General features: G+C 39.2%; 1 protein-coding gene across 3 annotated transcripts; it reads left to right on the top strand.

Moving 5' to 3' along the window:
• Positions 1 to 1724: 1724 nt before the first annotated feature.
• tmem218 (transmembrane protein 218) lies at positions 1725 to 11870 on the top strand. Of its 3 annotated transcripts, XM_030438079.1 has the most exons (4): positions 1725 to 2205; positions 3069 to 3171; positions 10674 to 10810; positions 10846 to 11870. In XM_030438079.1, exons 1-3 carry the CDS (start codon positions 2096 to 2098, stop codon positions 10806 to 10808), a joined length of 348 nt encoding a protein of 115 aa, XP_030293939.1. In that variant the 5' UTR covers positions 1725 to 2095; the 3' UTR covers positions 10809 to 10810; positions 10846 to 11870. The 3 variants fall into 3 exon arrangements, 2 of the variants coding, with proteins under 2 accessions (XP_030293939.1, XP_030293938.1); XR_003986438.1 differs by having other exon boundaries at positions 1727 to 1897; positions 10674 to 11870; XM_030438078.1 differs by having other exon boundaries at positions 1727 to 2205; positions 10674 to 11870.
• The last annotated feature ends 371 nt before the right edge of the window (positions 11871 to 12241 follow it).

The following is a 12241-nucleotide window of genomic DNA, read 5'->3' as shown; positions in this document are numbered from 1 at the left end:
CTGAAGAGCTTAGAGCTGCCAGCTCGGTCTCGTCTTGTATCTTGCTTTTGAAAAACAACTTGGAAAACTGCTTTTTTATTGCCTATTCTATTTTTACAAAATTCAGTATTTGTCTCTTTTTCGTTTTTATGGCTTTTATCTTGCTTTTTCCGCTTTGTGTTTATTTCCTTTTTGTTTTATCATCACCAGAGAAATGACTTGTTACACCCACAGCGCCACCTGCCACAATCTGCTTTATGAATTTCACACATAGGTATGATTCTTCATATATATATATATATATATATATATATATATATATATATATTTATATATATATATATGTATATATATATATATATGTATATATATATATATATATATATATTATATATATATAATATATATATGTATATATATATATATATATATATATATATATATATATATATATATATATTTTATATATATATATATATATATATATATATATACACACACACACACACACACACCAAATTTCTTGCATAGTTTGGTATAAATAAACCTTAGGTTGGATGAATGTTTCAAACTGGTTCAAAGCAATCAAGTCCGTCTGAAGGGCCAGAAGCATCGATACACGATGGATTCGTGGATCTTACGAGGGTCACTTAAAGGCAACACGTCTCCTTCCAGTAAGCAGAGGCACCACCACTTCGAGTGGGACTGAAGCGCGTGCACGCCCTTACGCACACGCACAAGCCCTTCAATGGCGGATCTGACCAGCCCCCTGTCGGTCTGCATTAACAACTGCATCCTTTAAACAGACGTGGGCTGATGGGGACCAGAACCACTGCTGTAAACACGAGTCCTGGGGACAGAGATTATTATTGAGAAGAAAATGATTTAATTCGTACGAATGTCCTCAGCTAAACACAAACAGAAAACTTGACTCGACATCTGGAGAACTCTGCTCAAATTGTGCATAATCACACCAGTCATCGTCCAGTTAATGGAAATAGTGATTTTTAAATTGTGAATTTCAACTGTGTTTTAACGTGAGTCGACATAGGCTACACGGTGAAGTGCGTCATTTCACATGTCTTGCTGTAAACCAGCGGACTGGCCAGCGATGCACGTCGAACAAAACGCACCGTCAACTGAGGCCATTGCAGTGAAAGAACTACTATTGACACAATCTGTCCATTAACAATGAGAAAATTGCCTTTGGATGCGTGTCAAAGGGACGCAAGTAGATTCTGAAACGATTTGCAGAACAGGGCCAGTTACTGCCTGAACACCTGTGGTGATAATTGTAGCTGGAGCCTATAAGTGTGCCTGGATCAAATGTGCTTAATGCTCGAATGCATTATTATCGCTTGTTAAAAATAGAATGTAAAGTAGCCTACCGATCCAGATACTGGGGATATATGTACCAGTGGATTGGAATGGGCCTTAATGTCTGTTTATGTGACTGATCACAGTTGAGTAAATTTTACATTTGATTGATTTTTCTTTGTTTTTAGATAGCTTTATATTTATCCTAATGAATAAACTGTAAACTGAATAGAATAGAATACAACAGAATAGATAAGAATAGAATAGCACTGAATAACGGTAACGTGGCTAAAAGAACTTTTGAGTGTTGTTTGAATTGTTAACGGTAAGATGAGCAGGTGAATGAGCCCGCGAGTTGCGTTTTACTGTTTTTTCAGTAACGACGCATGTGATTGGCCGCTCATGAGTTCGCGTATGCAATCAGATTCCAGCTTGCTGTTACCAGGAAGCAGAACGCGCCGGAGAACGCTCGAGAGTGTGTCCGTTGAACTAGCAAGTCCACTACTTGAGAATTGACGGGTTGATGGAGAGCAAATATTAATTTGTACAGGAGAGAGTTGTTCCTCGAAATCATCAGTGATGTGTTCGACTAGATAAGATTGTAAGTATCGTCGCAGCGGCAGAGCTAGCAGCTACTTCACCGTCGCAACGTTCGAAGTTACCGTCGGTTTAACAGACACATTCGGTTTTATATTGTCACCAATATTGTCAGTCGTAATGTCACATTTGACCCACTTTATCGAGTAATTGTTCTCTAAAATTGTTCGACTAAACCATCTTGACACGTCCCTTGACAAATATGGGAAACACCGTGTTAGAAGTCGGGACGGGAGTTTTCGTCATTGCGGTCGTGTGGATTGCGGCTTTTGTGTTTGGGATAATGCTGCTGAGAGCATCTGGATCAGCAAAGTGAGTGACAACAGGCGGTAGCACCAACACACACCCTTTATACAAACACTGACGGAGAAAAGCCCGAAAAGGAGACCATTTATCTCCTCTATTTGAATGAGTCAAGACCATATTTCCGAAAATGTAATGTTGTTTCGCCTGACTGCTATAGCATCATAGAACATACTCTGAAGCATAAATAACACAAACATTAGCAATGTTTTTTTTTTCTAAAGTCGACGTATGCCCGACTGATCAAGCAACCCTTTATTTCTATATAATGCCAGTACATAAATAAAGTGGTGTGTTTAAGGGAAGAAAAGTGCAAGGATATCAAGAAACTCAAAGCTGAACTAGAGTTGAATAAAGGTTGTAGCAGATATGATATTTTGCAACTTAAATATCTTTCTTGTGTACCCAGAGAGATCAGTAAAATCATAGATTCCTGACATCTTACTTCTATGAAACGGTTAATTGTACCCTCATGCTGATATACTAATTGACTGCTGGGACCATGCACCTTGCCACCCTGCAGTCCTTGCTGATTAATATTTGTGTAATTACTTTGCATCAAACCCTGCTACCACTAAAGTCAGTAAATGGTAACTTTCTGTGTGGAATGAACTGTGATCACTTAACACTGTGCGTTGGTTGCACTTGTGTAGGGTGCAATTACAGTTAAGTCTAAATAAGGTGAGGCATAATTTACTTGATTTGAAAGTTAACAACTTAAAAAGAATTTACAATAAAGAATGAAATTGTTTTGTTTGGTACGTGTTTGTGACATCATCCTCAGTATCCTCAGATAACCCTGCGTTTGCTGCAGTTCTAAGTAAATTATATTATCTAATTTGTTTTAACTGTGTGTGTGTGTGTGTTGCCAGGTTGGGAGTCATACCTGTTTTCCTTCTGGCTGTCACCATCACTTTGGCACTGGTGTTTTTCCCGCGGAACCCGGAGACAGCTCCCCCTTTCAAAGAGATAGAGGTGAGCTGCATGGACTGATCGCATTTGTTGACTATTAGTGTGCCCTGAAAACCATAGGTAACTGTTTGTACTTGAGATGTTAATGATCAGATTTTGTTTCACTATTAAGAGGCAATTTATGACTTTACAACTATACTGCTGTGAAGCTGTTGTGAACTGGTGGTTCAGAAAATGCCATATATATCATACTATGGCTTTTAAAACATGCCATGAACACACCAAAATAGCTGATGTTTAAAACAAAAAAACAAAATTATTAACCTTCATGCATAACGATGACATGACACTTTTTTCTCTTTCCAACTAAATGTATTTACAATCTCCCATAGATTGATTGATTGTAAAAATGGAACACAAAGCACTGAGAAAAAGTGCAAAGATACATTAAATACATCTTTAATCCGGAAAGGAAGGAAAGGAAAACAATACCAGATCCATAGAAAAGTGTCTGTCCTACCGACTCTTCGTCACATTTCTGCCCGAAAAACAGCGTATGTCCCCGGCAGCAGAGACAGGTGGCTCCTGCAGTTGAATGGAGGCGACTATGTAATGTGATTCAGAGCAAAAAACTCACCATGTGTTTGTCAACTTCCACTATTGTGCTGTTGTAGCTACTGTCACTGGCGACTCGTGTTGAAAAAAATCGCAGCGACTGTCAGCCCTCCTAACTGAGACTTCAATGAATTTTCCCCCAGAAAACAGCATCCCTCCTCGCAAGTGATAGTCACACAGGGTCCACTGTTTACTGATGGCGATCATATAATTATGTAATTTAGAGCAAAAGCTTTACTTTGACACTCTTTCCAGGGTGCATGGTAGGTCAGGATCTCAATCACAACACATTATAACTGCATGCATGCTTATAAACAGTCAGTTGATACACATTAGGATTAACAGGTGGGCACCAGTGGAAACACATGGAAAAAAAACTCACAGATCTCAACGTCATGATGTGTACCGTCACCCCTTTTTTGGTTCTGCAGCACCTTTTTCAGTGTTAATAAGTATGCAGAGAAATTGTAGGCCTTCGCTGCACTTATAATGCAGAGTCTCTGTATGAAAAGGGCTAATTTTACACACAATACAAAATGAAACTCAGCCAGGAGATACACAAGACAAAAGTATGTTGTTTTCTTTTTCTTTTTCTTTTTTTTGAAGCGATATTGACAGCTGTATCTTTTTCCTACACATGGCATTGATCCTTTCAAAATAAGGGCACCAACTGTAAGAAAACATCCAGTAATTAATAAATATAAGGAACAACAGGTTATAAAACTTAATTACACGCTGCCCTATCCAAGACAAGGAAATATTACAACTCAGTATTGTATCAGACCATTTAGTGCATTAAAAACAAAACAAAAACACTGTTATTGTGGTCATAATGTACATCAGTTGGAAGTTAAAAGCCGGTCTGGGATCTTTTCAGTTCGTTCACAAGGCCATTTGGCTTCCATTGCCACAGATATTTAAGGAACTAAGACCAATGAGTGAAAAGAGCACAAACAAACTTACTTTAGCAGAATTGTGATTTCCTGCGCACTTTTGTGCTCCCAATACTTGTATTTAATCACATAGTGATCCTCTTGATGCCACATAATGAAAACTTTAAGAACAGTGAATAAATTAAAGTAGTCACATATTTAATGTTTATCCACAGAACAAGCATGTTTCTTGTGTCAATCCTCAGATCCTGTGTGGTTGTTACTAAGAGTAGGAAATAGAGCAGGCTATTTAAGTTTAAGATATAAAGATATCTAACAGTTAGATATAATAAATATAAGATATAAACAGCCTATCCTAAATAAAACCTTAATTCTGAAATAAGTCGGTATCCACAGTACTTTGTACCTGTAAATAGCGCATGTCCTTGTTTGTGCACTTCTGTGTATGTGCATGTTGTAAAGGCCTGTTCTGCTTTATCTTAGTCCAACAGCAACACAGAACAAACACTCCCCCATGTAGCCTCCGGGTCGTGCCAATAAGCCGGCCAGATCTGCCAAGCAAGCTGCCACCCCATAGAAATAGCAAAGCAGAACCCCGTCCTGGCCAGCTCACATTTTATAGCCTTTGTGCAAAGGCAGATACCAGACCAGCAACAGAGGGAGGCAGCAGAATGTGACTTCCTGGATTTCTAAACAAGGCTTATGGGTAAAATGAACCATGGCTACTTTAGAAATCGATGATAGTGTCACTTACAAAATCATTCCCCAAAATGATACCTTATAATGCTAGCAAAAGGTGTTGTCACCCATTGATTTGCTTTGTTCTCAAAGTTCTCAAAATATAATAATTATCAAGTGAGCTGCATCTTTAAATTTGGGAGATATATGATAAATTATTGTAGAATGTCTTCCCACAGATTTTTGAATAGAATTGAATATATTCATCGTTTGTTATTTTAAATGGAAGTTAACAGAATAGAATGCCATACAGTACAGTATTATACAATATAATACAACTTTTATTGTTCACAAAGGTGGTAAATTAACTCTGATTGGTCCAGGATTTAATTCAAACACACACAGACACCAGGTAATAAAAAGTAACAAACAACACTTGTAGATAGAATGTTCAAGATTTGGGCTTTAAAATGTTTTTTTTTGTTGGTTTGTTTTTAGTTGTGCACTTACGGAGAACGACACTAGATGTAAATTGAATAGAACTTTAAAACATGACCTCATCCAAGAACATTTCTGCCTGAGTCACGTCAGATAAATCTTCATCAGCAATGATGGTTGATTAATGGTCTGTTCACCACCAGCAAAGTAAGTTTGACCACAGGATCTGTATTTTTTTACGTTTCTCATGCGACTGTTTATTCACCCCAAACAGCCAGATTACTTTTACTGTACATTAAGTGTAAGCTAGTGAACATAGGATGTGTGTGTGTCTTTGTCTGAATTCAGGTCAAACTCTAATTGAAGTCAGCACTCACCAGAGACTCTAGTTCTTTCTCTTCTTTATCCCTCTCCCTTCTGTAATGTTACATATTGTGAAGTAAAGTACATTTAGTCAGCTTTACAGAACATAAACACCCAATTATGGGTGGACTGATTATCAGTGCAGATATTCAGTGCGTTTACATGCACAGCTTAGTCAGATTACAGCCATAGTTCGACTATGCTGCTCAATCAGACAACTGCAATTATCTGAGTATACATGCCGGTGAGAAAATCGAATTACTGCTGAAAGCATGTCATACCGCGGTACGCTAGGTGGCGCTGTACCCATTTCAACTAGTGTTAACGGGGCCACCTCCGGCTGACCGCTTTACGTCACCAGCTGCCTCGGCATTCCAGAAAGATGGCGTACGAAGAGCGAGACAAAGCTACATCTTTGTACACTTCGTATATGGTGTACATGATAATTACACAAACTAGATGCACAATGGCGCTCTTTCTTGCGGTGATTTCGGAGGAAAGACGCCGCCGCCGCCGCCGTCCATCTACTTCCGGCTCACAGCCCCAGGAAAAAAAATCTCGCGCCTGCGCAGAACGCAAAATCCGATCCGATCCGCTGGAAACGTATACATGCAGGAGTTAATGCGACTTTCATTCGAATAATCTACGTGGTGTAATTCGACTATGACAAATCCGGTCCGATTTTAGTCAGACTAAGGTGTATACATGCATCTTAAAAATCCGATCATAGTCAGACTAACGCAGTAATTCGGTTTTCTTGGGTGTCATGTAAACGCACTGATTGTTTGTGTCAGACTGCAGATTAAATAAACCAATTTTAAATATGTGCTACTTTGGCTCTAATGCAACATCCTTTCACACAATATCTCACGCACAACAACACCTGATTGGTAGCACGTCACAATTAATAGCCTATAAACACTAATAATCTGAATCTGCAAATTAACCAAAACATGTATGTATCCAATGAATATAGTGGAGAGGAAGTTTGCTCAAGTTAAGCACCTCAGAATTGTATTTAACAACAGTATGCGAGTAAATGGTACCAAGTTTTGAGTTTCATTTTTATTGCAAATGAATATCTGTCCCATAATCTAATAAATAAGAGCTGAAATCCTACTCTCCAGCAGGGAGAGACTGTGTATGAGTGTGTTTGCCACTGTGTGTGTATGCGTCGAGACTGTGAAAGACACATCTAACCTCTTGCTGTTAAACAAAAGTAAAATATCATAGTGCCAATTAGGCCAGTCCCAGAGAAGGGGTGGGGGTGGTAATACTAAACCCCCGTCTCCCACCCACCCACTGCCTGCCTGCCCCCACCCCTGTGCTCAATGCCACATTAATAATACATGGCCCACGCGTTGGGTCCTGCTTGCTGTGTAATTGGCAAATTAAAAAGTGAGATGTGTTAAATGCATCCATAAGAGATGGTATACATCATCCCCATCTCTCCTGGACAACATCAGATTTATATACACACATGCACGCGCACACACACACACACACACTCACACACACACACACACACACACACACACACTTACTCTCATTCCAGAACTGTCCCTGTGAAATCGCTCTTTAGTCAGCAGTGGGGCTGATGCTGTTCTGGTATTATCTGGCTTAAGGACGTTTTCTCAGTTTGTATTCACATATTCATGGCTGGCTCATGATCTTTATATAAACACTGACCCAGAGCTATCAGCCAAGTGTTGATGACATCTATCAATGATAACTTTCTGAGTACCAAACTTCTCCCAACTTAAGAAACACTAAAACCAATCTTGTGGATCTATTTTCCTTGCGTCTTGTTTGCTTTGGATCTGTTAATCGAAGTATTACTCAGACAAGCTGCAGTGTTGTGTACCCCTACTGATTATTCATCCTGATAAAGAACAGCAGGATCAGAAAACAACCAGCACCCCAGAATCAGAATTTAGTTTTCAGCAGCTGTGAGGGGACAACATGCTATGTCCTCAAAAACATCACTGCCCAAGTTATTCCCTCAACACACAAGTCACATTCCTTTTTGAATCAATAACCACTACATGGCTGTATGTCAGAGTCTCTGGCTCTTTTATCACACGTGGAAGCTTGTAATATGGTTGAAGGTCAAATCTGTTAAGTACTCACCAATCATATATGCTGCATATCAAATTATTCCCTCAATACCTTGCTCACTTACAGTACACCTGATTATTACCACAGATGAACTGCTGCCACTCTTCTGTCCTCATACTGCCTCTGATTACTAAACTCAGTTTAGTTCAGTTTAAACTGAGCCAGGGCTGTGCAAAGATTTTTGGAGGGGTAGGTGCTCAGAGTTAAAAAGGGACACATGGCACTTGAGTTGCAACGATTAATCAATTTATTGATTAGTTGATCATAAGAGAATTCATTGACTATAGAACTATTTTGATAATAAATTATTAATTTATTTATTCATTATTCATAAAAAAAAATCTTAAATGTGTGGTTTTGCTGTCTCTCTTTGTCCTTCATGACAGTAAATTAAGGATCTTATGGTTTTGGACAGTTAGTCGAAGCAAAGGAGCAGTATTGACAGGGCCTCTAAATTCCACAGATCCCAATCAGATCAAGGATCTGTGGGACAGGCTCAGATCCATGGAGGCTCCATCCCCCAACATGCAGAACATCCCAGTGCCAGACACCACATGACACCCCCAGAGGCATATAATACCACTGCTAACCCTTACTGGCTGCAGTTTGGCGTAAGGCACGTCACGGATCACCTCAGATGAAAGGTGGTCATGTGACGTTAACTGCCGGCTGTAAGGGCCATTGGCAGGCCTTCACAATATAAAACTTAAGCCTTGACAAAATGGCACTTTGGGCATCAGGAGCAAAGGGGCAGGTGCTCAAACATCCTGAGCTCCCCCCTCTGCAAGTGCCTTTACTAACCAGTGATCCAATTCAAGTTTTTGCTTTTAGCTATTAGTATAATCAATACACAAATTAAACTCATGAAAAGTCAAGAAAGGAAATAATCTAAAATCTACTTTCCTCACCAAACAGAGAAATATAACTGCACAGTGTGTGAATTCAAGTTACTCTCTATCACTGAACTAAGTCAAGCTTTATTGTCTTGTTAAATCATCATGAAACACATTTCATTGAAACTCTACATAATCAAAGTGAAACTCACCAAAATAGTTTTTTTTTCTTTACATAATCACCTTCAGTTGGTCAAATAAATCCTAATTTCACCGAGAGATAAATTATTCTATCTCTACACGCCGCTCTTCACTCACTGCTAAAGTCTGACTCTCTCTGTCTGCCCTCTGCCATTGCCATGCCTCCAGTGTGATCAGCCCCAGTCTGGTGTGCAGCCTATTAACACTCAGACAGCTAAACCCAGTTGAGCTTAGCCCAGTTGCCTGTAGGGACTCTCCCTGTGATCTGAGGGTCTCTGTCCAGACAAACTTTAGCATGACTGGCTCCACAGCTAACTGACTCATGAGCTAATTAGCTAATGCTAGCTGGCTACAGCCATGGATAGCTGGCGAAGAGCAGCGGTTCCCTGTTACTCTGTTGATATGCTGCCGCCCATGTTTTGAGGGGGAGTTAAGTTTATTTTTTTGGGAGTTTTACAAATGACACCTTAAAGTGCATATGTTAATACACTGACTATAATATTAGACTAATGTGGATCAATGGTGTCTGGCTGATTTACTGAATAAGGTTAGTATCAGTGCAGATACAGATCTAGTACATTTAATCAATGCATCACTACATATTGTAAATGTTCATCTCACTCAAATAGTCAACTAGAAATTGATAGTAAACTATAATCTCGAATGCATATTAAAAAAAGTTATTGAAGAGGACAGTGGGGAAAACGCCATTTTACTATCCAAAATGTACCATTCATAGCATTTTTGAGTTGTGTTGGATGTCTGTTGAAATGACAGAGACATCCAACACAACACAGAGATGGAACAGTCACAACAGCAGCTCCGCTGACTGTAGCACAGAGTTAGGCAATTTATCATTCAAGATTATCTCAAATTAAATCTAACTTCCTCCTTGTACCAAAATATGCACTCTTCTCTCAAAGCCTGCAGATGACAGCAGTCAACAGGAGTGGGCCAGGTGACTGCTCGCTATCAATGACACTGTAAGGCTGTAGAAATATTTGAGCTCTCGCTGTGTACTTTCATATCAGTTTAACTTCTGGTGACCATCAGTTATCCTGCATTGACAACTCTTAGGAATGTAGGAAAATGAATAACATCAACTTATTTTGTTAGCATTTTAATTCAAACCTTCAATTCAACACATTCGGAGATTTTCCCATGCATGTGTCTGTCCATCTGTCTGTCTGTCAGTCAGCCTATTAGTAGATGTCAATTCAGGGCATCACACAATGGCACACTCGGTTGTTATGCACAGCCTTTGTGAAAGCCCTCTCCTGACATCTGGTGGCTAATCGAGGAAATACAGAATTTATGAACAGCCATGCTTCTCTCATGTATAATATGCTATTTACTAAGTAAAAGCTGTACTGTGTAACTATGAAGAACTGATAACAGTGGCGGGATTTACTCTTTCTCTCCACAGATAGTGGACACTTTGTTCATCGGCCGTTATGTACTGTTGGCAGTGGTGAGTGCAGTCTTCCTGGTGGCGTTCTTCATGCTGCTCCCTTTTCATTTCCTGGAGCCAGTCTATGCCAAGGCTTTAAGAACACACTAGAGCTGCCAGGGTCAGAGCTGGCATTGGGAACACTTCACTGATGTACACAACTTAAGACAAGCAGGGCTGACGAGAGGCCTCCCTTCATGTGGAAACAGACTACAGAACACATCCCAAACACAAACAGCAGGAGAGCCAGCGTTGTCTTGAAGGCCAAATGTCTGCAGGTTGTTGACTGTTTATGGACGACCAACAGAAATGAGATATTCAACAGTACCCGGTTGTTTATTTATATTTTGTATCATTTTATATATGATGGTTTTTTAATTTGATATGTGTGAAGCAGTACAGTAATTCCTTTTCTACCAGCATTGAAACAATGTCAACCTTTTGTAAATCCTTTTGCAAAACCTTTAATATAATCAAATATTAATATTGCCACACTGACTTGTATTATTTTTATATCACCTGACCTCGTAATACATGACTCCTGAGGTACCGTCAGGTAAGGTAAACATTTATTATGTTACTAACATTACATGACACATATTAAACTCAAGATGACCCAGTGTATTAAGTGAAAGAACTTAATTCAAATTCTAAATGTGTCCCATTTACTGTTGTTTAAAGCCTAGGGATTACAGTGTTGCCTACTGTGAGTTGAAATTATCTAGACTTAATAAATGTTTCTCCATTAGATATGAAAAATGAAATGGAATAGGTAAGACACTGGATGGAAATTAGCTTTAAGCTTATAATGGCACAATACATTAAATGGTAACATTTGTGTTTAACTTGTGCCAGATCCCCTACAAATAAAATAAATAAACAAATTCAAAATATCCATTTTAGACTATAATCATTTACAATAAAGAATACATTTTTTGGATTCTTTTGTATGGTGTTAACCGTTATTTTAGAAGCATTTCAGTTAAGGTTGGTTACTGGTGTTCAAATGGTTTCGACTGAGTGGTCAAACAACTGGTGGTGGAATGTGAGTACATCTACACAAGTACTTCACTTAAGTACAGTTTTGAGGCAGTTGTAAGTATATCTACTCAAGTACTGTACTTAAGGACAATTTTGAGTAAGAAAATAAACTGGACAGATAGATAACATTCAGTTAGTGTACGTGTGTGTGTGTGTTTCTCTGTGTTTGGATTCAGGTCAACCTCTCGTTCACCGCAGCACTCACCAGAGACTCTAGTTCTCACTCTTCTTTGTCCCCTCTCCTCTTTGTAACATTACATTCATGAAGTAATACGGTCAAGTACACCGTACTTAAACACCTGACAATGGAGGCAATCGCTGCTGCTCCTGTCAGGTTGATACCCGGAAGTGAAGATAAATCCCCTTTCCAACCCCAAAAGGTTTAAAAGTAAGCTCTGAGATACAGTTCAGTGCAGAATCAAATGTGACGCCAGGTGCTTAGTCCTTCAGAAGGACTGGCTCTGCCCACCGCTCCACTCGGCCCACCTCACACAACATCCAGC

This window comes from Sparus aurata, chromosome 13 (assembly GCF_900880675.1).
Source record: "Sparus aurata chromosome 13, fSpaAur1.1, whole genome shotgun sequence".
NCBI classification, from domain to species: domain Eukaryota; kingdom Metazoa; phylum Chordata; class Actinopteri; order Spariformes; family Sparidae; genus Sparus; species Sparus aurata.
The sequence above is the reverse complement of the archived record's forward strand: the minus strand, read 5'-3'. Positions and strand labels throughout refer to the sequence as shown.

Coding starts and splice junctions, on each gene's coding strand:
- tmem218 (XM_030438079.1), top strand. CDS start 2,096: ATGGGAAACACCGTGTTAGAAGTCGGGACGGGAGTTTTCGTCATTGCG. Junction 2,206..3,068: donor AGAGCATCTGGATCAGCAAA/GTGAGTGACAAC, acceptor GTGTGTTGCCAG/GTTGGGAGTCATACCTGTTT. Junction 3,172..10,673: donor CCCCTTTCAAAGAGATAGAG/GTGAGCTGCATG, acceptor TTCTCTCCACAG/ATAGTGGACACTTTGTTCAT.